General features: G+C 33.1%; 3 protein-coding genes across 5 annotated transcripts in view; all 3 read left to right on the top strand.

Moving 5' to 3' along the window:
• LOC109193276 (alkaline/neutral invertase CINV2) overlaps nt 1-7,722 on the top strand; it is a 34,900-nt gene extending 27,178 nt beyond the window's left edge. The window contains exon 5 of one of the 2 annotated variants that reach the window (XR_002056241.1): nt 7,706-7,722. The gene's annotated coding sequence lies outside the window, so the exon portion shown is untranslated. Of the gene's footprint in view, nt 1-3,688; nt 3,707-7,705 lie in introns of those variants that run through there. The other variant, XR_002056240.1, reaches the window with a different exon arrangement.
• Nucleotides 7,723-10,745: 3,023 nt separating this feature from the next.
• On the top strand, nt 10,746-14,598 carry LOC109193277. Of its 2 annotated transcripts, XM_019344131.1 has the most exons (3): nt 10,746-11,132; nt 12,987-13,178; nt 14,184-14,598. In XM_019344131.1, exons 1-2 carry the CDS (start codon nt 10,953-10,955, stop codon nt 13,158-13,160), a joined length of 354 nt encoding a protein of 117 aa, XP_019199676.1. In that variant the 5' UTR covers nt 10,746-10,952; the 3' UTR covers nt 13,161-13,178; nt 14,184-14,598. The 2 variants fall into 2 exon arrangements, with proteins under 2 accessions (XP_019199676.1, XP_019199675.1); XM_019344130.1 differs by lacking the exon at nt 14,184-14,598 and having other exon boundaries at nt 12,987-13,381.
• Nucleotides 14,599-20,992: 6,394 nt separating this feature from the next.
• On the top strand, nt 20,993-23,217 carry LOC109193266 (transcription factor TCP23-like). The gene has a single exon (XM_019344113.1). The coding sequence runs from the start codon at nt 21,352-21,354 to the stop codon at nt 22,633-22,635; it is 1,284 nt and encodes a 427-aa protein (XP_019199658.1). The 5' UTR covers nt 20,993-21,351; the 3' UTR covers nt 22,636-23,217.
• The last annotated feature ends 4,398 nt before the right edge of the window (nt 23,218-27,615 follow it).

Here is a 27,615-nt window from a genome sequence, read left to right as displayed (position 1 = left end):
GTCTCTTATTAAAATTGTAGATTGTAGATATAATCCAATTCTTATAGTGATTGGATAATGAATTAACAAATAAATAAACAATAGTTCATTCCTAGTCCACATAGGAGTATGATAAAATTAAATCCCTTTTCTAATTAAATAACGTTTTAAATTGTGTATAATCCTGAAGCTTCACATGTATAAGATCCTATAAATTAACTATCAAAAAGAAGTTATAAGGTATCCTATAAATTAACTATCAAAAAGAAGTTATATATAAGGTATGTTTCACAGGTTTGATTCATATATTTATAATTGTAAGATTTCTTTAAAATCTTTACTTATAGAGGGTTTTTTGTTTATTGGAAAATTTATTTGAAGGAACTAAAGTTCTTAAACTTTGAGGAAAATTGAATTATTCTATTATGTTTGGTTCATGAAAAATATTTTTAATGAAATCTGGTATTTTATTTAATTATTTTTTCACATAAAGTTCAAGTTTAAGATTGAAAGAATTGCAATCGGGATTGTTTGATCAAGATCACAAACCCTAATACTTGTCCCTCTTCAAAAAGTCCTAATTCTTGACTTGTTGGGGATAAATATTGCTCCACAGGAAGTAGGGGCTCGAGAAATTAGTCAGCAATGTCTTGTTCCATTACTAAAAGAGGTCGTGGAAGACCTAGAAAAACTTCCATAAAAAGTGATATTTGCCCTTACACAACATCAAGGAAATTCAAGATCAAGATTAAAGTTTTGGGACAACAAGAATATTCGGACCATGTCGTTTCTCACGCAATACCCAAGAAACCTAGGACCAAGAATACAAGAATCTTGAATCGTAAACAACAATCTTGGGGACAACGTTATATCCTTGATCATAATTCAAATCCAAATCCAATCTCACAGAAAGAAGTCGAAGGAGTACCATTTCTTGATCTTGATGCAAGCCCGATTAATATCGGATTATCATTGTCGTTATCCAGTCTGTTGATAAACTGAAGCCAATTTCATCACAAAACAAAGTTGAAGCAGTGTTCACTAGTTCTTCTTCTTCTTCTTCTTCGGAGTTGAAGATTAGTTTGTCCACGCCACTTTCTGAATACATCATCCCGGGACCTATTCCAGACAATATTGATAAGTTAGCATGGCCGGATGAAGATATGACCTGTAATTTTTGGAAAGACATCCCATATTTTGAAGAATAGCTTCATCTCTTAATTGCATCTATCTACTTATCTACAAATTGTTGTTGTAAATTGAATGTTTATAGTACATATACCATGATTCTGTGCACCCGATGTAACAATGACAACATAGCAAATGTATGAAACATGGTGATATTCAGATTTTTTTAAAATATTTTTTTCACTTAATTTTCTTTTTGAAACGAAAATTTTTTATTTTACTAAAAGATTTTTTTTGTATCTATTAAAAATTTGTAATATAATTTCTTTATGTATAACCAATTTCCTTTTCGACCGAAAAATTATAAATTATAAATTTTTTTAAAAAAATAAAAAATAAACAAAAGTCTATCATTTTTGGTTTTCTGAAATGTCTGATTTTTCTGATTCATTATATATATATATGTTTTGAACGTATTTGAAATAGTTTTGAAACACTTTTTGATGTTTACGAAGATTTGTCGGAAGAAACGTTCAAATGCTAATTTTTGAAAGTTTTCAAACGATAAAATTAAATCTCTTTCCTAATCAAACAACATTTTTTAATTAATTGCTTATAATCTTGAAGCTTAACATCTATAAAACCCTATAAATTTACTACCAAAAAGTAATATGGTATGTCATATATTTCAAAGATTTGATTCATAAATTTGATTCATGTATTTATTCATTCTTCCAAAAAGGTTGAACCCCAATCCTAAGGGCCCCCCACACCTCGGCCCAACAAAGCATTTCTGATTCATGTATTTATAATTGTATTCTTGAAAATCGTTTTCTTAAAATTCTTTATTTATAAGGTAATATAATAATAAATTTATTCTTAATCGTGTATAAAATTCAAGATCAAAAGTGAAAGAATTGCAACGATAACTTGTGACCAATATCACAAGCCCTAGTACTTATTCCTCCTCAAGAAATGAAGTTGAAGAAGCTAAGGCTCTATTGACATTATTTGATGTAGCCCCATTTCATAAACCCTAATACAAATTCATATTTTTTGCAACGAAGAAGTTGTCTACTTAAAAGGTAAGATCCTTGATATCCTCATTATCACTTAAAAGAGGTTTTTCCCAACACAATCTTTGTAATTTTTATGTTGAATTTACGAGGAATTTTTTTTTTTTTTTTTTTTTTTTTTTTTTTTTTTGTGATACAAGGTAATGACGAGTTGTTCCATTACTAAACCAGGTAGTGGAACATCCAAAAAAGCTTCTACAGAAGTTGATGTTTGCACATACACAAGACCAAGGAAACTTAGAATCAAGATTAAAGCTTTGGGACGACAACATGAGTATTGCGAGCATGTCATTTCTGCGACAATGCATAGGAAACCTAGGACCATGGGTACAAAAATCTTGAATCGTAAACAATCATCTTGGGGACAACGCTCTCTTCTTGATCATAATCCAAAGCCAAATCCAATCTCACATAAAGAAGTTGAAGGAGTGCCGTTTTATCATGATCTTGATCTGGATCGAGTTAATACCAGATCATCCTTGTTATCTAGTTGTGTTGATAAATCGAAAGCAATTTCATCAAAAAATGAAGTTGAAGGAGTACTCATTGATTTTTCTTCTCCAAGGTTGAAGACTAGTTTGTCTACGCCACTGCCGGATTATAGCATCTCAGGACCTATTCCGTACAATATTAATGAGTTTACATGGGATGAAGATATGAACCTTCATTTTTGGAAAGACATCCCAAATTTTGAAGAATAAATCTATCTCATTTCTTAATTAATATAATGCATCTACTTATTTACAAATTGTTGTTAGTAAAGTGAATATTTACCGTTCATATGTCATGAGTCTGTGCACCTGATGTAACATTGACAACATAGAAAATGTATGCAATGGGGTGATATTGATAATTTTATTTTATTCTTCTTTTAAAAAGGAAATTTATGATTTTAGTAAAAGATTTAATTTTTGCGTATCTATTAAAAATTTATTATATAGTTTCTTAATATATAAATATATATTTTTTCCAATTTTCCTTGTCCATCATAAATGTATAAATTAAAAAAAAATGAAAAATGAACAAAAGTCTGCAATTCCTTCCCCTTTACAATTACAGATGCATGCAAGGTGATGGCAGAGAGATCTTCAATTCGTCGCTATTCAGGGTTGGAATCCAATTCTTATAGTGATTGGATAATGAATTATCAAATAAATAAACAATAGTTCATTCCTAGTCCACATAGCAGTATGATAAAATTAAATCCTTTTGCTAATTAAATAACGTTTTAAATTCTGTATAATCCTGAAGTTTCACATGTATAAGATCCTATAAATTAACTATCAAAAAGTTCTAAGGTATGTTTCATAGGTTCGATTCATATATTTATAATTGTAAGATTTCTATAAAATCTTTACTTATAAGAGAGTTTTTGGTTTATTGGAATATTTATTCGGAAGAACAAAAGTTTCTAAATTTGAGGAAAAAATTGAATTATTCTATTATGTTTGGTTCATGGAAATTATTTTTCAATGAAATCTAGTGTCTATGTTTCCACATAAAAGTTCAAGATCAAGATTGAAAGAATTGCAATCTGAAACGTTTGATCAAGATCACAAACTCTAATAGTTATCCCTCTTCATGAAAGTCCTAATTCTTGACTTTTTGGGGATAAATACGGCTCCACAGGGAGTAGGGGTTCCAGAAATTAGTTAGCAATGTCTTGTTCCATTGCTACAAGAGGTTGTGGAAGACCTAGAAAAACTTCCATAAAAAGTTATATTTGCCCATACACAACATCATGGAAATTCAAGATCAAGATTAAAGTTTTGGGACAACAGGAATATTGGGATCATGTCGTTTCTCAAGCAATACCCAAGAAACCAAGGACCAAGAATACAAGAATCTTGAATCGTAAACAACAATCTTGGCGACAACGTTATCTTCTTGATCATAATCCAAATCCAAATCGAAATCCAATCTCACAGAAAGAAGTCGAAGAAGTACCATTTCTTGATCTTGATGCAAGCCCGATTAATACCGGATCATCATTGTCGTTATCCAATTCTGTTGATAAACTGAAGCCAATTTCATCACAAAACGAAGTTGAAGCAGTGTTCACTAGTTCTTCTTCTTCTTCGGAGTTGAAGATTAGTTTGTCCACGCCACTTTCTGAATACATCATTCCGGGACCTATTCCAGATTTCCAGACAATATTGATGAGTTGGCATGGCCGGATGAAGATATGAACCGTAATTTTTGGAAAGACATACCATATTTTGAAGAATAACTTCATCCGATCTCTTAATTAATGTATCTACTTATCTACAAATTGTTGTTGGTAAAGAGAATGTTTACCGTTCATATGCTATGACTCTATGTACTTGATGTAACAATTACAACATAGAAAATATATGTAAGGTGGTGATATTTAGAATATTTTTTTTATTTTTTTACTTTATTTCTTTTTGAAAAGAAAATTCATGATTTTTCTAAAAGATTTTTTTTGTATCTAATAAAAATTTGTAATATAATTTCTTTGTATATATCCAATTTCCTTGTCCATTGAAAATTTATAAATTTATAAATTTCTAATTTAAAAAAAAAAAATAAAAATGAACAAAAGTCTATCATTTTTGGTTTTCTTAAATGTCTGGTTTTCCTGATTCATTATATATATGTTTTGAACCTATTTGGCTATTTGTGTTTATTTAACTTAATTTTATTTATGCATACAAAATACAAATAATAATAATAATAATAATAATAATAATAATAATAAGTGTTACTTCGGTAAAATCCTTAAAAGCAATTCAAATGTATATATTGTCTATCTCTCCGTTATTAGAAACATGAAAGAAAGAAATGAGAAATGCAATACACAAAAATACGAAATGCATAGGAAAGTACAAAACATGTATAAACATTAATCATGTACTCGTTTTTTTTTTTTTAATTCTAAAATTAGAGAAATAGTTTAGAAACACTTTTTGAAGTTGACGAAAATTTATGGAAAGAAACGTTCAAATGTTAATTTTTAAAAGTTTTCAAACGATAAAATTAAATCTCTTTCCTAATCAAACAACGTTTGTTAATTAATTGCTTATAATCTTGAAGCTCAACATGTATAAAACTCTATAAATTAACTACCAAAAATTAATATGGTATGTCATATATTTCAAAGATTTGATTCATAAATTTGATTCATATATTTATAATTGTATTCTTGAAAATCGTTTTCTTAAAAATCTTTATTTATAAGGTAATATATATAATAATAAATTTATTCTCAATCATGCATAAAATTCAAGATCAAAAGTGAAAGAATTGCAACGATAACTTATGACCAAGATCACAAGCCCTAGTACTTATTCCTTCTCAAGAAATGAAGTTGAAGAAGCTAAGGCTCTATTGACATTAGTTGATGCAGCATAAACCCTAATACAAATTCATATTTTTTGCATCCAAGAAGTTGTCTAAGGTAAGATCTTTGATATCCATTATCACTTGAAAGAGGTTTTTCCCAACACAATCTTTGTAATTTCTATGTTGAATTATTTATGGATTTTATTTTTTTTATTTATTTTTGGTGATACAAGGTAATGATGAGTTGTTCCATTACTAAACGAGGTAGTGGAAGATCCAAAAATGCTTCAATAGAAGCTGATGTTTGCACATACACAACACCAAGGAAACTCATGATAAAGATTAAAGCTTTGAAACGACAACATGAGTACTGCGAGCATCTCATTTCTCCAATAATAACTAGGAATCCTAGGACCAAGGGTACAAGAATCTTGAATCTTAAACAATCTTCTTGGGGACAACGTTCTCTTCTTGATCATAATCCAAAGCCAAAGCCAAAGCCAATATCACATAAAGAAGTTGAAGGAGTGTCGTTTCATGATCTTGATCCGGATCGAGTTAATACCAGATCATCATTGTTATATAGTTGTGTTGATAAATCGAAACCAATTTCATCAGAAAATGAAGTTGAAGGAGTAGTCATTGGTTTTTCTTCTCCAAGGTTGAAGACTAGTTTGTCTACGCCACTGTCGGAGTACACCATCCCAGGACCTATTCCGAACAATTTTAATGAGTTGACATGAGATGAAGATATGAACCTTCATTTTTGGAAAGACATCCTAGATTTTGAAGAATAAATTTATCTCATCTCTTAATTAATATAATGCATCTAGTTATTTACAAATTATTGTTGGTAAAGTGTGTATTTACATTTCATATGTCATGAGTCCGTGCACTTGATGTAACAATGTCAACATAAAAAATGTATGCAAGCAGTAATATTAAGAATTTTATTTTATTTTTCTTTTAAAAAGAAAATCTATGATTTTAGTAAAAGATTTAATTTGTGTGTATCTATTAAAAATTTATTATATTGTTTCTTAATATATAAATATAATTTTTTTCCAATTTTCCTTGTCAACCATAAATGTATAATTTTTTTTTTCAAAAAAAAAAAATGAAAATTGAACAAAAGTCTGCAATTGGAGTTTGTCCCTTTTACAATTACAATGCATCCAAGGTGAAGGAATTGAAGGAAGCGCTGAATGGGGACATACAAGGCGATTTCGTAAGAGCGGTGTTGCGGTACGGTAATGCCGACTGCGGCTTAATACACTATATATACAATTTTTTTTTTTTAAATAATGGGGCCCCCAAATATTGGGGTTTGGGGGCCCTGTGCAAAGGCCCTAGGCAGACTTGCCCAGGGCCGGCCCTGCATACAGGACAGGATTATGAAAGAGGGGGAGATGCAAAGCTACATCGCGTCTGAGGAAGGTGTTGAGACCCTCCGGAGCGTCATTGAAGACCCACGTGCCCTAATCTTTGCCTTGAGCCAAGCTCGCCAAGAAATCGGCGCATTGATATCCCGCTATGAATGTATGATTAACGTAATTCTATTAAAGTTGTTCACCATGTTAATGCAATCGGCCAGCAATGTACAACCTGTATTACCAATCTCGTTCCCTTCACGCAACAAGTCCACCATTGATTTGGAGTTCACCTCAGCAAGTATTCTCCTAAACCCAGAAAGTAGTTAGTACTTAGTACTATAAAAAAAACATAAAGAAACATTTTGGAAGCCTTTTTTGAAGTTTACGTAAATTTGTGGAAAGAAACGTGAAAATGTTAATTTTTATGCAATAAATAAATATATTATAATATATAATCCAATTCTTATAGTGATTGGATAATGAATTGACAAATAAATAAACAATAGTTCATTCATAGTCCACATACGAATATGATAAAATTAAATCCCTTTTCTAATCAAATAATGTTTTAAATTGTGTATAATCCTGAAATTTCACATGTATAAGATCCTATAAATTAACTACAAAAAGTTCTAAGGTATGTTTCATAGGTTCAATTCATATATTTATAATTGTACGATTTCTATAAAATCTTTACTTATAAGAGAGTTTTTGGTTTATTGAAATATTTATTCGGAAGAACAAAAGTTTCTAAATTTGAGGAAAAAATTGAATTATTCTATTATGTTTGGTTCATGAAAAATATTTTTCAATGAAATCTAGTATCTTTGTTTTCACATAAAGTTCAAGATCAAGATTGAAAGAATTGCAATCTGGAACGTCCGATCAAGATCACAAACCCTAATACTTATCTCTCTTCAAGAAAGTCCTAATTCTTGACATTTTGGGTATAAATACTGCTCCACAGGGAGTAGGGGCTCGAGAAATTAGTCAGCAATGTCTTGTTCCATTGCTAAAAGAGGTCGTGGAAAACCTAGAAAAACTTCCATAAAAAGTGATAATTGCCCTTACACAACATCAAGGAAATTCAAGATCAAGATTAAAGTTTTGGGACAACAAGAATATTCGGACCATGTCGTTTCTCACGCAATACCCAAGAAACCTAGGACCAAGAATACAAGAATCTTGAATCGTAAACAACAATCTTGGGGACAACGTTATATCCTTGATCATAATTCAAATCCAAATCCAATCTCACAGAAAGAAGTCGAAGGAGTACCATTTCTTGATCTTGATGCAAGCCCGATTAATATCGGATTATCATTGTCGTTATCCAGTCTGTTGATAAACTGAAGCCAATTTCATCACAAAACAAAGTTGAAGCAGTGTTCACTAGTTCTTCTTCTTCTTCTTCGGAGTTGAAGATTAGTTTGTCCACGCCACTTTCTGAATACATCATCCCGGGACCTATTCCAGACAATATTGATAAGTTGGCATGGCCGGATGAAGATATGACCTGTAATTTTTGGAAAGACATCCCATATTTTGAAGACTAACTTCATCTGATCTCTTAATTAATGTATCTACATATCTACAAATTGTTGTTGGTAAAGTGAATGTTTACCATTCATATGCCATGACTCTGTGCACTTGATGTAACAATGACAACATAGAAAATATATGTAACATGGTGATATTCAGAATTTTATTTTTTTTATTTTGTTACTTTATTTTCCTTTTGAAAAGAAAAGTTATGATTTTACTAAAAGATTTTTTTTTGTATCTTTTAAAAATTTGTAATATAATATATATATATATATATATATATATATATATATATATATATATATTCCTTGTCCACTGAAAATTTATAAATTTATAAATTTTTTTAAAAAATAAATTAAAAATGAACAAAAGTCTATCGTTTTTGGTTTTCTGAAATGTCTGATTTTTCTGATTCATTATATATATGTTTTGAACCTATTTGGCTATTTGTGTTTATGTAACTTGATTTTATTTATGTATACAAAATACAAAACAATAACTTAATAAGAAGTGTTACTTCAGTAAAATCCTTAAAAGCAATTCAAATGTATATACTGTTTATCTCTCCATTCATAGAAATAGGAAAAAAAAATGAGAAATGCAATATACGAAATTACGAAATGCAATATACGAAAATACGAAATGAATGGGAAAAGTACCAAATATGTACCAAGACTATGTGGTCTAATGGTACCCAGATACTACATTGTAATAGACCTAGTAGCATTAAAAAAAGTACAAAATATGTATAAAAATTAATCATGTACTCGTTTTTTTTTAAAAAAAAAAAATTCTAAAATTTGAGAAATAGTTTTGAAACACTTTTTGAAGTTGACGAAAATTTATGAGAAGAAACGTTCAAATTTTAATTTTTAAAAGTTTTCAAACGATAAAATTAAATCTCTTTCCTAATCAAACAATATTTTTTGATTAATTGCTTATAATCTTGAAGCTCAATAGGTATAAAACCCTATAAATTAACTACCAAAAAGTAATATGGTATGTCATATATTTCAAAGATTTGATTCATAAATTTGATTCATGAATTTATAATTGTATTCTTGAAAATTGTTTTCTTAAAAATCTTTATTTATAAGGTAATATAATAATAAATTTATTCTCAATCATGTATAAAATTCAAGATCAAAGGTGAAAGAATTGCAACGATAACTTGTGACCAAGATCACAAGCCCTAGTACTGATTACTCCTCAAGAAATGAAGTTGAAGAAGCTAAGGCTCTATTGACATTAGTTGATGCAGCACTATTTCATAAACCCTAATACAAATTCATATTTTTTGCATCCAAGAAGTTGTCTAAGGTAAGATCTTTGATATCCTCATTATCACTTAAAAGAGATTTTTCCCAACACAATCTTTGTAATTTCTATGCTGAATTTAAGGATTTTTTTAATTTTTTTAATTTTTTTTTGTGATACAAGATAATGACGAGTTGTTCCATTACTAAACGAGGTAGTGGAAGATCCAAAAAAGCTTCAATAGAAGCTGATGTTTGCACATACACAACACCAAGAAAATTCAGGATCAAGATTAAAGCTTTGAAACGACAACATGAGCACTGCGAGCATGTCATTTCTCCAATAATACCTAGGAAACCTAGGACCAAGGGTACAAGAATCTTGAATCGTAAACAATCATCTTGGGGACAACGTTCTCTTCTTGATCATAATCCAAAGCCAAAGCCAATATCACATAAAGAAGTTGAAGGAGTGTCGTTTCATGATCTTGATCCGGATCGAGCTAATACCAGTTCATCATTGTTATCTAGTTGTGTTGATAAATCGAATCCAATTTCATCAGAAAATGAAGTTGAAGGAGTAGTCATTGGTTTTTCTTCTCCAAAATGGAAGACTAGTTTGTCTACACCACTGTCCGAGTACACCATCCCAGGACCTATTCCGAACAATATTAATGAGTTGACATGGGATGAAGATAACCTTCGTTTTTGGAAAGACATCCTAGATTTTGAAGAATAAATTTATCTCATCTCTTAATTAATATAATACATCTACATACTTTTTTACAAATTATTATTGGTAAAGTGAGTATTTACATTTCATATGTCATGAGTTTGTGCACTTGATGTAACAATGTCAACATAAAAAATGTATGCAATGCGGTGATATTGAGAATTTTATTTTATTTTTCTTTTAAAAAGAAAATCTATGATTTTAGTAAAAGATTTAATTTGTGTGTCTCTATTAAAAATTTATTATATTGTTTCTTAATATATAAATATATTTATTTTTTCCAATTTTCCTTGTCCACCATAAATGTATTTAAATTTTTTTTTTTAATAAAATTGCAAATTGAACAAAAGTCTGCAATTGGAGTTTGTCCCCTTTACAGATGCATCCAAGGTGAAGGCAAAGAGAGCTTCAATTCGTCGCTATTCAGGGTTGGAATCCAATCCCATTCCCATTCCCGTTCCTGTTCCGCTGCGCTGCTCTCACCATGGTCGGGGCAGCGCAATAGCTCGAAGGAGGAGGAAAGAAAGTTATTATTTTGTTAATTTTGTTGTGATAAATGTCTCTGAGAATAAAAGCAGTGGTTGATAAGTTCGTGAAGGAATTGAAGGAAGCGCTGGATGGGGATATACAGGATAGGATTATGAAGGAGAGGGAGATGCAAAGCTACATCGAGGAACGCGAACGCGAGGTCGCCGAGCGAGAGGCCGCCTGGAAAGCCCAGCTTTCTCGCCGTGAGGCAAGTCAAGCTCCCTATTGTTTTTGCTCTTTAATTCAGTGTTGTTAATTGTTAATTGTTAATTTAACTTCTTAAGTTAGCACCTTCATAGTTAGATTAATGGTGTGGAACCAAATGGAGAGTTAGTGAGTGAGGAGATTACTCTAATTTTAATTTTAATTTTAATTTTGTTTAGTTACAGGATTAATGTTCTAGGGTTTATTGCTATCATCTGATATGTCATTGAGTTGGTTCTTGAAAAAGAGTTTCCCAGCTGGGATCATAGAAAATGGTCTGAAAAAGATCCCTACCCATACCTTGCTAGCTCTCAAAGATGTTGTAAGTATTCATACGATTACGAATTGGAGGAAGATTCACTCACTGACTCTTGACAGAACCCCTCAAAAAGGGGACTAAAAGGTATTAGTTGAGATATGACAACTAGTAGTAGTATTCATTCAATTATTCCCCAAGTTGTGTAGTAGTATTTTGAAACCCAAGCCCAACTATATTCAGCCATTTATAAAATCAAACAAATCCTCGATTGTTGTAAAGTTAAAGTCTTGTGTTTTAGAGATGCAGGTTATCCTAGGGAAACTCCTCTTTAGTTTCTCAAGTATGAAGTGAGTTTTGTTGGAAAGATGTACTTTTCTTGAACTTCATAAATAAGAACATAATTAGAGACAGTTATGTTGACCCTGAAGTTTGAACTATTGAAGATCTAATGTAGTTAAACTGTGAGTCTAGTCTTTTAGGTCCAGTGAGACTTGAGTGTTGAATGCTGCTGCTACAGTCATATGGCCTTTTCAACTCAATTTCATTAAAAGCTTGGTTTATCTCCATTAGTGTCATATTTGGCATCTGACTCTAGATATATTATAATTCCTTTTCAAGTATTCTTGATACGCCATATACATTATAACCGTCTAAAATGCTTTGTTCTGTCCATATATTATTATATTCTCTATTTGTTATGACATTATTATGAGCCAGATTTCAATACTGTCATTTATATATAGGGAATTAATCCCGAATTCTGTATTTTGTTGGAACAAATTGTTATCTAGATTTTAGAATGTAGATGTACGTTATGTTGCTGCCCTGGTGTTCCTTATCAAAGTTCTTACCTTTACTTCTTGCTTAAGAAGCAAGATGAATGTCAAGTTGCAAACCTTGGAGATTGCTTCACCTTTTGCCTTCCTGTTTTTAGAATAAGCTATCTAATGATCCTTTAAAATATCAACTGCACGTATATATATATTTTTTAATCCTAAACTTGCTCCTAATAAATGGAGCAAATACTTCTTTATGGGGTAAATGCAGGGAAATATTTTGGTGACTAGTAGTGCATAGGATTGAACTATGGACCTTTGCTTGCTCTAATAACATATTGAAGAATGCGTTCCGTATTAGCTAAAATCTTAAGCTACTACTTATAATACACATTATTTTATTAAAGGGCACCATTTGCTAGGCCCCGCCCGGGCTTATGAATGAGATGGTGATTAGTGAGTGCATCAGCCTATTGATTCTAGCAATATTTGTTCTCTTAGTCCTATATCAGACTTGTGTACTTGCATCCTAGCCTTGTGTTTTTTACTGGTAGAACGATAGGTTTTATTATTATTATTTTTTTTAAACCTCGTAACATGTTGCTAAGACGCATGAACAATTAAAAAAGAGAAAAATAAAAGGGGAAATTGTTTCCCTTTTGCAGTCCTAGTCTAATTAAAACTCAAATAGAATATGCAAACATTATGCGCTTCTGCATATGGCAATAACATTTCTCTGTTCACAGAGAGAAGTTCTAATTTTCACTTGGGTTATAAATTATAATAATTCATTAATTATTATCTGGTTTTGTTGATACACCAGGCTGAGATTGCCCGACAAGAAGCAAGGCTTAAGATGGAAAGAGAGAACCTTGAAAAAGAGAAAAGTGTACTGATGGGAACAGCATCAAGTCAGGATAACCAAGATGGAGCTCTGGAAATAACAGTAAGTGGGGAAAAGTATCGCTGTCTCCGTTTTGCAAAGGCAAAGAAATGAAGAACTGCAGTTGACAAAGTATGGATTTTAATCTACACTTAGCTCGTTTTAGTGGTCGATTTCATTGAATTTTGTATGTCCTGTATATGATTAGAGTTCACTAGAAGAAAAGATATAGATCTTGGTTATCCAAAACTGTTTATACCAAACTTAGCTTTCCTATGACACTAATATGCCTTAGAGAATCTCCATCTATGGATTTTGGGGTGGTTTTTGAGAAAGCAACGATGATATGGAGGAGAGAGAAGGAACGAGGTTCTTGCAGTAGGGGTGGTTTTTTGTTTGAAAATGTGGGGCCCGCCTGGAGAAGAAGGGGCGCCTGAGTCGCCCGTTCAGCGCAACTTGCAACTTGCGTGCCCAGCGGGCGGATATATATATATATATATATATATATATATATATATATATATATATATATATATATATATATATTCCTTTTTCTCTTCCCTCCCATCTTTTCTTTCCTAATCACACCTGAAAAAACTCTTCAAAAATCACAAATGTTCGAGATGCTCTTACAGATTCTTGGCTTTCCCATCATTTCACTTTCTTAATTTGCCCTTAATTTGACTTGCTCAGTTTCATGCTGGTTGAAATTTATGAATGATGAGCTTATGTTCCATATTTGAATTACTCTGATTTCACCAAGAATACATTATCTTTTTCAAGTCACCCTAGTCTCTAACCAGTGGACCAGATTGTGACACATTGCAGTGTCGGCTTATACTCTGATTGACTGGCTATGATTTGTGTGATGCCCATGTTACAAAAGCATAGCATGTATCAGAGATTCTCCAGGGGAAACATCCATGTTACCCAACACAAGTGATATTGAAGGAACAACAAAAAGATTTTCTTCAATCTTTTTGCTTGCTTCATTTTAGGCCATCAAAGTCTGCACACACCACCATCTCCAACCAAGTTGGAAAATGATGGGGATTGTTATTTTTGCATCTTAGAGAAGGTAAAATGCATGTTACAATCAAATGAAATATGTCAAATAATTGCTTCTTTGACTTACAGGAAAGCCCGTAGTCACTATCTGAAGCCCTGAAGGTGCGCTAGCCAGCAACAACCTGACCAACTCGACTGAGGTTACCCCAAACGACTGCTTCTGGGAAAAGTTTAACATTGTGTCGGTCTAACTACAGGACTTATGAAGTTGTCCACAAGTTTTGCCTTGGGTTCCATTCAAATCCAAAATGATGAAAGCCAAGATTTCAAGAGTCAGACTCGTGCAGGTAATAATGAATTTGAAGAGGGGGCTGTTGTATGGTAGCAAGCAATAGCTGTTTTCTCTACTGGTAGTGATCAAAGAAAGTGACATCCCATAACTGGGAAAGGGGAGAAGAAAGTGATGACTCATCCATTTGCTAAAAAGCTAATAATACCTTTGATGCTTCATCTCTCTTTTCTTTATGTTTGAATTTCATACCAACTTTAAGTGTACAGTAAATTATATAACTTTAATTTTTAAAAAACAATAAAAAGACAACCTATTAATTAATTGGTAGTTTGAAATTCTGGTTACAAACAAAAGTAGCAAAATTAAATCCTTATGTTTTGGTGGCAACACAATGTTAGGTAGGAGTATTGGAGAAGTGGGGTTGTGTTGGAATGAGCTGTCTTTCTTGTTGCATTAGATGCTCTCACCTAAGCTTCCTGTCTTTAGCCATTACTTTACCTTAGCAACTATCAACAAGCTTATCCTATGTCCTCTTGAAACTCTCCAACTATTTCCGATACACAATTCAACTAGTCAACCGACCCAAAATAAATTTATAAATTTTGTTTTGCTAACAATTGCAAGGGAGTAAGGAGATTTGAATTTGGCCTTGTGAATAGTGCTGTAAAAATCGACCTAGGCACCCCTACGTTGAGGCGATTTCAGCCCTAGGCGGCTTTTAGTTGGCTGACCGACTAACTAGCTGACTAGGTGACAAATTGGCTAAGTTGAGCGCCTAACTCGGTCGAGCGGGCGCCTAACTCGACCGAGTCGGTGCCAATTCAGCCGAGTTGGCGTTCAACTTGGCTGAGTGATTTTTTTTTGCTTGCTCGGCTACTCTTCTATATTTCTCCAACCATGTACAAAACTAACCACCTAACGTAGCAGTTCACTAGTTTGGGGATTATAACAGTCTAACTACTCCTAGCCCTAAGTGGAAAAAGTGAAGACGATATACTCGGATTACTCACTTGAGGGGCGCCCGACTAGCGCCTTCTATAACATTGATTGTGAGCACTAGTGTACAAACATTTGGGACCTTGTAGGTCAGTCGAGGAATATCCCGAACAACGAAGGGTCAGATCCAACACTCGAAAACTTATCTTTTTCTCTTAACATACAGGTGAAAACAAAAGGGAAAAAGATATTTACCCATTCTATCTTTAAATTTTCCCCAACAAGAACAGATAAAAGAAATACAGTAGTATATTTACTGTGTCCTCTCATTCAGTGATGTATATTGAATATGTGTTTTTTACCCCATCAGAAGGGGTTTTGGGTGAGATGGTCCCTGCCACTGTGCAATGTCAGATGAGATTAAAAGAGTGTGGAGAATGGATTTAAGTAGTAAAGGTCAAAAAAGGGTTTTGAAGTCTTGGCCTGTAAGTACTGCAAATAAGCACTGCACATCAGCATCAACAATGCTTCTCTGCAGATTCTTTGGTTACACCCACATGCTCAACTTCTGTCCCTCTTTTTAGCAATTTCATTTATTACCCCCTCCTATTCCCTTTTTTGTACCCTTTTAAAAACAACTCCATAAAAGATTTAAAAAACAAATAAAATAATTAACCCACTCTTGTTTGGAGACTTGGTAAACAGGATAAATCACAAGATATGTGATAGTGGTATATTGGTCCCACAATAAAGTTAATTCCATACTACACATTGCGACTACCAGCAAAGCTAGTCTATTAATTTTGAATTGATCAATCAGTTGAGTTGAGTTTCCGGAGTAAACTTAATTTGCAAGCAAGAAAATTTTAAAAAAATTAACATGTTTGTATGGTTGGTGGTAGTATTGTCAAAGCGGGCTGGCAGGGCAAAGTCGACCGAAGCTTGTCATTTGGCAGGGTGGACTTTAAATCCCGCCAATTTGGTGGGTGTAGAAAAGGTTAGCGCGCTCACCTCGCTCCCTAGTCCTGCTATAAACTAGGTGGGCTTGGTGAACCTTTGAATCTTGCCAAGTCCACCCATTTATTGCTGGGCAGGATAGGCCAACGAGCTTAGCCCATTCTGACAGTTCTAGTTGGTGATTAACTCGTTTTGATTTTATGAAATTCTGTAGAGAACACATAAATGAGATGGTGTAAGTATATGTGACATTAATATGGCTGAAATAATAAGAGTTAATACCTCCAATGGTCCTCCGAGTATTAGCGATTAACCAGTTGTGGTCATCCGAGTTTTAAATGATCTCTAATGGTCCTCCATGTTTTAAAAAATAACCACCCGTTGTCCTTTTAGGACTTCTCGTGGTCATTTTAAACTCGGGGTTTTTTTTAAGAATTAGGACCACGGGTGATTATTTTTTAAAACATGGAGGACCATTAGAAGTCATTTAAAACTCGGATGACCACAGCTGGTAAATTGCTAATACTTAGAGGACCATTGGAGGTATTAACTCAAATAATAATATATAGAGTATAAAATAATACAGTGTTAATTGGCTTGATTAATAAGGTTTTAAAATAGATATTAAAGATTGGTTGTTGGAATTGATAAGCATCATGGTAATTGTCATTATCAACAATGAAGAACGCAAACACTCAATCAGTGAGCAGCAAGAGATAAGTAGCAATCAACACAATAAAGTGAGCAAAAACAGGTGAAAAAGCCAATACGAAGACTAGAAAAGGACTTGAGCCATAAAACTTTTGATTGAGAGAATGTCTCCCCTTAAAATCCCAATTTTTTTTCAGACCTTTCACACTAATCCCCATATCATAATCCACAGCAACTTTATGCCACCAGATTATTACTTTATTACAATTATAATCTTCTACTTGCCCCCCTCCCCTAGTTTCAACATTAGAAAGCGGTGTCTCAAAGGGCATCCTTCTCGTATATGAAGATCACAGATTTAATTCTTGTAAACTCTCTCTCAATTAAATCCGTGCATATAGTAGTGTGATTTACTTTTCATGTATAGTTTGTCCGCTTTTACACAGTAACAAGTTGAGTTTACCAAGTGCACACCCTTAAGTACTGGTCGTAGATTTCTCTCCTCACCAATATATATATATATATATATATATATATATATATATATATAGTCAGATTCTTGTGAGAACAGGTCTTCCCGTGCGGTCGATGCGGTTTACACCATTAGGTATGCATAAATGCACTACACAGTGTTCGAAAATACACCATTATGTGTGGTGCATTTTTTTTTGGTGTGTGGTGTATTTTGTGGCATTTCATTCTGGTGTATTTTCAAACATTGTGTGTGCATTTATGCATACCTAATGTGTAAACCGCACGGGAAGACTTGTTCTCATTTGAACCAAAATCTATTTATATATATATATATGTGTGTGTGTGTGTGTGTGTGTGTGTGTGTGTGTGTGTGTGTGTGTGTGTGACCTTAATGTGCGAACCTGCGAACTTCTGAGGATTGCACCACAGTTACTATATGATTGCATCGCACCCGAATACGATTGCACCGTAAGGTCCTCCAGGCATGTTTGGGAGCTATAGCAGTGCCAGAAATGTTTGGGAGCCGTAGCAACAGTGCACTCATGTAGTAGTTGCGATGTAATCTTTCAGAAGTTCGCAGGTTCACATGTTAAGGTGAGTTCGCACCTAATTATGATTATATATATATATGTGTGTGTGTGTGTGTGTGTGTGTGTGTGTGTGTTGAAAAACATCCATATCTTATATGTTTTACATGTTTTATACAAATTTATCTCATATAATAACTTTAATCATATTTTTGTGTGTTGGTTTCAAACAATTAAAGGTAAATGTTTTGTATAGCAAATTAGCTTGATTGTTGAGTTTTGGACTATTTCCTATGGTCTTCGATTGAGTTGGTAAAGAGGCATAAAACACCCCCAAAACTATAGAGTTGGAGAGAGATTTGTAAACCTTTGAGATTATGCAGGGGACTAATTGCAGGACCCTCAATTTCCCAAAAGCTCATGCTAGGTTTTTTTTTTAATAGAGAAATTAATGTTGTACGATGAGACATATTTACAGGAAAACTAACTTCTATGTTAATTGGATAGCTACAGGAGTTGGGCAATTCCCATTAGCTTTGCAAGTATTTAATTTGAAAATTCATTAAATGGTGTACTGGCGCTCTTAATTGTTGGTTGTGAGAGTGTGATGTGACCATAATTTATGTAAGATGTTTGTTACTTTTTTAGGTTGTATACTTGTATTCAAAAAAAAAAAAAAGTTTAATACTTGGTAAAATATTAAATCAAACAGTGCTTGTTAAATTTTAGTAGACTAAAAGGATCGGAAAATCTTACTATTCAAATTCATTTTCAATTATTACCTAAATGCACATCAGCAAATTGTTGGATAATGTCATAATAAGTTGGCTAGTAGGTATGGATTTATTACTTTATTGATCCGTAATTCTTGTATATATATATATATATATATATATATATATATGTGATACACTTATAATATTCTTTAAAGAAGTTCAATGTGGATAATTCGTAGCTGAAAAGTTAGTAGTTAATAAGCTAACTAATTGAAAGTAAAGTGTTTAGTAAAATTCATTTTCGAATTAACTTATAAATATAAAAAGACATAAAAGGATAAACTAAGATATTAAGATTTTGATTAATGAAAGGTAGATTGGGTCATTTTTGTAACTTAACCAAAATAAATAAATAAATAAATAAACAATTAAAAAGTCAGAAGCTTATTTTGAAAAGCTAGTTGGGATAGATTTTTAAGGCTCTCTTTGGCAAACCTAGCTGAAAAGCTATAAGCTAGGAGCTGAAAGCTGAAAAGGTATAAGCTCGGAGCTGAAAATTGAAGAGCTGTTAAGCTAGCTGTTATAATTGAAAGTGTTTGGTAAAATTGACTTTTTGATAAGCTGATAAATGTAAAAAGACTAAAAATGACATTTTCATAAAATTTAAATTAGTTTATTTACATATTAAAATTTAACATTTTTTCTTTTAAAAAATTAACATTTTGAAATAAAACAATTAGCATAATCATGATCTAGCATCTCATAATGAAGTAGCAATATTGTTGCAAATCTAATAATAATAATAATAATAATAATAATAATAATAATAATAATAATAATAATAATAATAATAATAATAATATTTGCGGTGAAAGTTGCGGATAAAGGAGAAGAGAAAAGAAGGTTTTAATTATGAAGGGTAAATTATGTCATTTTTTTAAAAAATAATAAGGATAAAGATGGAAAAAAAAGTTAGGCAGCTAGGAGCTTATTTTGAAACGCTACCTTAGCGTTCCAAAATAAGCTTTTATTTTAAGCTAGGAGCTTATTTTAATCAAAATGACATTATTTTGATCTTTAAATTTTAACGGATTATGCAGATTTACCATTGCTCATGTCTCTACACAACTACTAATCTATTTCAAGTAGACTTAATACAAGGTACACAATTTCATAAAATAAGACGAAAAACTCACAACATAAGACATATACACATGTTATATACAGAGTATTTACTTAATTTCAAATATGATTTAGGTATAGAATTTATATTCTATTGGCATAGAATTTCACAAGACAATATATAAATTCAAAACATAAGACACACAATACGTTGTGTGTTACACATCCACTAATCTATTCCATGTACATAATTCATACAATATACAAAATTTCATTACACAAGACAAAAACACTCACAACACAAGATACATACACATGTTATATATTTACTTATTTTCAAATTTGATTTAGGTAGATAATTTATGTTCTATAGACACAAAATTTCACAATACAAAACATACATTCATAACATAAGATACAATATGTTGTGTAACACACATCTACTAATTTGTTCTAGGTAGAAAATTCACTCTTATGATACAAAATTTCACAGCACAAAACACATACAGATGCTTTATAATTTTTTTTTAAAAATTGTAATGTGAATTGCACAACTAAACAGTTGCCATCAAAATTAAATAAATCGTTGTTTGAAAATGACATCGTAAAGGACCAGGGCCCATGATATAAGGATTGATGGAATTACAACTTAGATTTAAAAAAAAAAAAAAAAAAGACAACAATAAAAAGCATAATAGATTCACATGATTAAGTGATTCAAGTCCTCTTACCCTCCACCCAACTCATTCGTGGATTAATGAAATTACAACTTAGATCACAAACAAAGAAAACAATAATTCACATGATTAAGTGATTCAATTCCTCTTATCTTCCATTCACCTCATTTTTAAATTGATGAAATTACAACATCCGTTTCTTTCTGATGTAATTGTTTTGGCTTCTTGTTAATTGAATTATGCTTTTCTCTTCAAAAACAACAATAAAAGCATAATAGATTCACATAATTAAGCGATTCAATTCCTCTTTACCCTCCATCCAACTCATTTGGTGGGTGGAGATGACTTTAATGGCTTCTTAAAAAGGGCATTTTTAACGGCAGTAGAATTGGGGTGTCGAAAGGTATAAATAAATAGGAATGAAATGAAGTAAAAGGAGTGAGTGAATGATATATAGGTAATAAGCAATTAAAGAAACCATCTTTATAACATTCCAAGTGGACTCACTTGGCCTTCATAGCCTTCTGCAAACCAATTACATAGTAGGTTCAATTTTGTCAGGTCCCCCCCCCCCCCCCCTCTGGCTAACCTACCATATATCACTGATTCTTATTTGGGAACTTGTAGGCCAACACCCACACTTTCTCTCTCTACTTCTTGATTTTCCGGCCCCTCTCTTTCTCTCTCTCATCAGAGACAGCAGTCAACCACAAAGGAAAGAGAGGAGGGAGAAAAAAAAAAAAAAAAAAAAAAAGGAGCCAACCCCACTACTACTCCCACTTGTTCCTTAAAAATAATAACCTCAAAAAAAAAATTCTTCATATTTCTCTCTCTAGGATTGTGTCCTCCGATTGATGCCAATTGGACGAGGATTTTGAGCATCAAGGAAGTTTTCTGGGACCAAACGTTAAACCTGTGTCTTTGGTTTCTGTTCTTTCCGAGAAAATGGATTTTATGGAGCCACATAGTAACAAAAGCAACAACCATGGTGGCGGCGGCGGTGGGAATGGTAATGGTGGTGGTAGTAGTAATAATAATACCTCCGACCACCACAACCACCTCCACCACCGTCCAACCCCACCGGCGAATCAAGAACCGCCGCCGTCTTCCCTCCAATTGGTTCCACACCTAAGTCAACCCGACCCGGCTGGCGCTGGGTCCGGCAAGGCCCCCGCCACCCAGCCCCCCCATGATCCATTCATGGGCTCCATTTCAACGCCCAATACAAACTCTGGAGCTTCCACCAAAGTGGTCGCCAAGAAGCCTTCCAAGGACCGGCACACCAAGGTCGACGGCCGGGGCCGCCGGATTCGCATGCCGGCGTTGTGCGCCGCCAGGGTGTTTCAGCTGACTAGAGAATTGGGTCACAAATCCGACGGTGAGACCATAGAGTGGCTGTTGCAGCAAGCGGAGCCGTCGATTATCGCCGCCACCGGAACCGGCACAATTCCGGCCAATTTCTCGACCCTCAACGTGCCTTTGCGCAGCAGCGGGACTACAATTTCAGCTCCGGCCACCAAGTCCGGGCCGCTCTTTATCCACGGCGGCGCCACCGCTATGCTGGGGTTCCACCACCAGCTCTCCTCCGCCGGTTACGGGCACGACCCGGATGAGAATTACATGAAGAAGAGGCTAAGAGAGGACACAAGTGGCGCAACCTCACCCTCAGCCGCTAAACCGGATAGAACCGGAGTCCAAGGACACGAACCGGGGGCAGACTCTATACCCGGTTCATCTCAACCCTCCAGCTTTATCCCTGCTCCGGCCATGTGGGCGGTGGCCCCCGCCGCCGGAAACGTCGGCAACACGTTCTGGATGCTCCCCGTGAGCGGCGGCGGCGGCGCCACCACGGCCACCGTAGGAGTGGCGGCAGCGGCGGCGGCGGCGGCTCAGCAAGAGCAACACCAGTTTTTGCACTACAAGGGATCAGCTGGGATGCAAAGGATTGGCGGGTTCGAGTTCCCCGGAGGTGGCCGGTTCAGCCCGGTTCAGCTTGGGTCCATGGTGCTCCAACAGCCCCAGCCGGTTCAGCAGCTAGGGCTTGGTGTCTCAGAAACCAACATGGGAATGTTGGCCTCCATTAATGCATATAGTGGAGGTGGAAATAGGGTTGATTTGGGCATGAACTTGGAACAACATCAACAACATCATCACCAACATCATCAACATCATCAAAACCAACCTCAAACAAGTGAAAGTGGAGATGAAAACCCCACAGCCTCCCAATAGTTTCAAGAATCGTTCAAACACCAGACACAATGAGTCGTTGAGTTATCGGAATTTACTCGACTGTACTGTCGAGCCTGAGCGTGAGGGCTCAGGGCTCAGGGCAAGGGAGTGAATTTTACCTTTTGTGGGCAAGAATTGTTCAAAAACTTCATGCAAACTTCTATTTTGGTTGAATTATTGAAGAATTTAGTGGAATTAGGACAAGAATTGAATGTGGGCATTGTGTAAATAATGTTGTCTCAATCCTTTCTTTTACCTATGACTGTTCATGGTAGTTAGAGATAAGGTTTCAAATGTCACTAGTTGTGTTATGGTTCATTGTTTTTTGGGCATTTTTGGAGCTAAGCTAAGCTAGCATGGAGAAGTGTTTGGGTTTGAAATGGAAGGTTGAGATGAATTGATATGATGATGGATGGGGCTTTTGCTTTTGCCTTTTGGATTCTCTTTGAAGATAACATAAAGAAAATTAAAATTCAATCATGTATGTCCTCAAATCTTGATAATTGAGTCAAGATTTCTCCAATCAAACATGCACCCATTGCATGTATGTCAAATGTACATAATGGAGGTGTTGTTTGTCCATCTTCTTACTTGTACGCTTTGACTCTTCTCTTTTGTGTTCACATTGAAAGTACATTTCTAACCTAGCATTTCAAAATTAATTTTGTAAAGTCATGCTAGTAATTATCATTAGGTGATCACATACAAAGTTACAAGATTGAGTACCCTTTTAAACCGAGATGACTAAGGGTGTTTATTTAATTAATTCGGTTAATAACAAAATTGAATTAATCAAATTTGTAAAATGTATTAATCATTAATCAAATCGAATTGAACTTTTTGTTTATAAATGAACAAAATTAAAATTTTGTTCAGTTAATCATTTGGTTAACCGATTAATTTATAAATAAAATATTTCAATCTATAGTTTCACATCATAAAATAGTTATTAAATCAATATATAAATGATAAAAATAGAAAACTAGTCTAATAGTATGATTTATATATGAATTACAAAAAAAAAAATTTAAAAATATATATATATATATACTAACAATTCGGTTAATTGATTAGTTAATCCGGTTAACTGACACTTTCAAACTAAATTAACCAATAACCAAAATTTTTAAAATCACTAATAACCGTTAACTAAATCGAAGTATTTCAATTAAAAATTAGTTAATCGAATTTTATCAGTTCGGTCAGTTAAACGATTTTTACATAACTGTGCATACCCCAACTCCCGATTACGCAAAAAGTTTATAATTAGTAGTACAGTTTTCACACCTGTTTAGTAGTCAATGTCACGTTTTATTCGACTCTGAAATGATAAAAGTATATATTTGATGTGGCAATGACACTGATTCGATCTTTCTTACACCAATTTACTAATTTGGAATGGATTGGTGCAAAATTAAGTATCATTCTTGGATTAATTGTTCTAACAAAAGATGCAAGGTAGCTTCTATATATGGGAGGAATAATTTGCCAAAAGGTCATTCACCCTTGGTGCTTTAATTCTCCACAGGAGTCAGTGAGAAGTAATTTTGCTTCAATTATTGGTGCATGGCATTAATGCTCCACTTGGTGTACAACTATAGCATGGGCCAAAACAAGATGGAGGTTAATTAGAAAACAGGACTCTCTCTCTCTCTCTCTCTCTCTCTCTATATATATATATATATATATATATATATATACACTAATCTTTTCTATGTGCGATGCGCAAAAACACATGCCTAACATTTATATTTTTTAAAATAACTAACAAATTCCTACGAATTAAAATCTATATAAAATCAAATTTATTTATTATAATAATCCAATATATAATATCTACAAATATTATTATTCATTAAAGAATATAAGAAAATATATGGTGAATACATGTGCATGGTAACAATAATGGAAAAGATAACGGAAGTTATAACGGTGGGGATATTTTTGTCCAAAAAAATTATATAGTATAACTCCTAAAGCACAATGTACAAAATGCATAACTGAGGGATATAACTTTTATATATATATATATATATATATATATATATATATATATATCCCGTGCGGTTGAATGCTTTCCGTGCGGTTGTGCGGATGATTAATGTGCGTGAGATTTATACTCAATGTGCGTGAGTGTTGTGCTTAATGTGCCTGAGATTTGTACTTAATGTGCGTGAATGTGTAAAATGTAGCAGAAAATATGGATGTCAGCTTCTTCTCCATCGCCAGTAGCCATTGCCCCCTCCCTGATGATGATGATGCGGATGCGGCTATGGTGGTTAAGAATTATGGGAATAATACAACAGAAATCCACACTTAGTTGGTGTGCAAATTTTGTTGTGCGTGCGTCATCTATATAAACATTCAACTGCACTGAAGATAGCTGATAATCCAGAATCCATGGCCAAATTGAAGGAAGAAGTAACAAGAAGCTTGTGCGCGAGTTTTCTGTTCTGCTTCCTTCTGAGCTCGTAATTCTGAACTACTCACGCACATTAAGCACAATACTCAGACACATTAAGTAAAAAACTCACGCATATTAACATTACGCACATTAATTACAAATTTCAGGCACATTGAGTACAAATCTCACACACATTAAGTATAAACCTCACGCACATTAATCCACCGCACAACCGCACGGGAAGTCACAAATGCACATGATCCCTTCCCTATATATATATATATATATATATATATATATATATATATATATATGTATATTATATTTGACCATTTTAAAATTTTAAAATCTTCAACACCTATTTAATTAACAAATGATAATTTTAATTTACACGAACAACTTTAATTAACAAATGATAATGTTAATTTTTAATTTTGTTTCTTGAAAGAAATAACAACTTTAAAGTAACATATACACACAATTTAATGTTACAATTTGAATAGTTATATTCCAATCTTATAAATCACTCTATGACCTTTCAATCCATTAGGTAAGTCACTTTTATACTATATATGGACTAATTTAGATAAATTGAATTCTAAATTGAGTAAATTCTTCTTATAAAATTGGTAAATAGCAAATGGAAAGTGGATCAATAATGCTTTATATGAAATTTAGTTCATTCAAATTAACATATTACTTAAAATGTCTTATTTTATTCAGTTTACAATTTTTGAACAATAATTTTTAAAACCAACCAAGTTTTTATATAAATTATGCTTTTAGGGGAGAGGGGAGATGGGAGAGGGGAGAAGCAATCGTTATGCCATGGAACCGTGTTCAACTGTTCACCATCCATGGTGAACACGGTCCCAAACGGTAACGGCACCGTTATCTTTCACCAATTTTTTTTTGTAATTAACAGCGCGACTTTTCTTCTTCATTTTCACATTTCGCGGTTTCACTTCCTCTTCACGCAAGCTTCTTCGATACTCATAAATTATGAATGTGCATGCATGAATTTATGAATGCGCTGTTATGAAATTATGAATTTTCTAGTATGAGATTATGAATTTTCTGTTATGAGATGTGTAAATTCATAATTACATAACTGTAAATTCATAATCTCATAACAGAAAATTCATAATTTAATAAATGTTTTTCTTTTATGAGATTATGAATTTTCTGTTATGAGATTATGAATTTACAGAAAATTCATAATTACATAACTGTAAATTCATAATCTCATAACAGAAAATTCATAATTTAATAAATGTAAATTCATAATCTGAACATAGAATGCAAAACGCCGTTAACAACACATTAACTATTTTTTTCCCGTAAAAACAACGCTGTTTTGGAACGTGTTCACAAAGCATGGTGAACACGTTTCCACGACATACTTTGCGGGGGAGAGGAGGGTGGGGGAAGAGACTATAGAAGGGTTGAATTAGAAAATGATTCGAGGTTATTAATAAAATTTTGAAGGTAGAGACGGCAATAAAATTTAAAAGAAAAAATCCTTAATTTCATATACTTTGATTTACAAGAAAGTTTGTAACCATAAATCGAATGTGCACTCTAGGTGAAACTCACCTTATGACCCTAGTCGACAAAGAATCACAAAAAGGTAAATTAACCTAAGTTTTCATTGTTGACCAACTTAAACCATAAAGGCTAATAGGTAACTCCCACAAAGAGTCGAATTAATTAAATTGAAACCTTATGATTGTCAAGACAACTTCCCAATCAACTTAGCTAGTGGTTGCCGCTCCTTATATTTCCATATAATTCATGTTATTAAGGATTTCATGAGTACGGACCTGCGCAATTCAAGCACCTGTGTAGCAAATAACAAATAATTACTGCCAATCACCTTGTGCTCAGATGACATGTAGTGACTCTCTCATATGAGAGGTCATGAGATTGATCTTCAGTGAAGACGTGTGTAGCATTCAAAAAAAAAAAAAAAAACAAATAGTTACTCATATTCATAAATAAATTATCTTCTTAGATTACTTGCTTAATTTGATACCCCACAACATGGGATTCTAGTTCGATTCTTGTCAAATATCATTATACCGGTGCAATTTGACCTAAATATATGTAATCACTTTGGTTTTTCTTCCTTGTATGTAAAAAAATTGTTTTGATATATAGACAATCAAAAGATTAGAAAATTGATAAACTAATAATATAATATGAGACAAAAATGAAAATTGAATAGAGAAATAGGGGCCAAATTTAAAGAATACACACAAGCTTAGTAGTTGAGTAATTGAAGTGGTATTGTATAGTAGCTTGGCAGCTTGCTTCCAATGTCACCTAAGGATGGAACACAACATATATAGTATATACATTTATATACGTATTTGTTTTGGTAAGAAGAAAGAAAAACAAAATTTTCCAAAAATTACACATAAGTAATCTTTTCATTCTACTTAAACACTATTTTTCAAGACTTGTTTCCAACTATATATATAAATTAATAAATTCTATACATAATCGTTTTGGAAATTTTGAGCTCAATATCAGTGTTGAATTGACGCCACGCAGTTGAGAAGAGTTAATTAGAA

The sequence above is a fragment of the Ipomoea nil genome, unplaced genomic scaffold, assembly GCF_001879475.1.
Source record: "Ipomoea nil cultivar Tokyo-kokei standard unplaced genomic scaffold, Asagao_1.1 scaffold1848, whole genome shotgun sequence".
NCBI classification, from domain to species: Eukaryota; Viridiplantae; Streptophyta; class Magnoliopsida; order Solanales; family Convolvulaceae; genus Ipomoea; species Ipomoea nil.
This window is presented reverse-complemented; position numbering and strand designations above follow the sequence as displayed.

What these genes read in the sequence shown, in the direction of transcription:
- LOC109193277 (XM_019344131.1), top strand. Translation starts at nt 10,953, where the DNA reads ATGTCTCTGAGAATAAAAGCAGTGGTTGATAAGTTCGTGAAGGAATTG. An exon ending in CCCAGCTTTCTCGCCGTGAG is followed by an intron (nt 11,133 to 12,986) that starts GCAAGTCAAGCT and finishes TTGATACACCAG; the next exon opens with GCTGAGATTGCCCGACAAGA.
- LOC109193266 (XM_019344113.1), top strand. Translation starts at nt 21,352, where the DNA reads ATGGATTTTATGGAGCCACATAGTAACAAAAGCAACAACCATGGTGGC.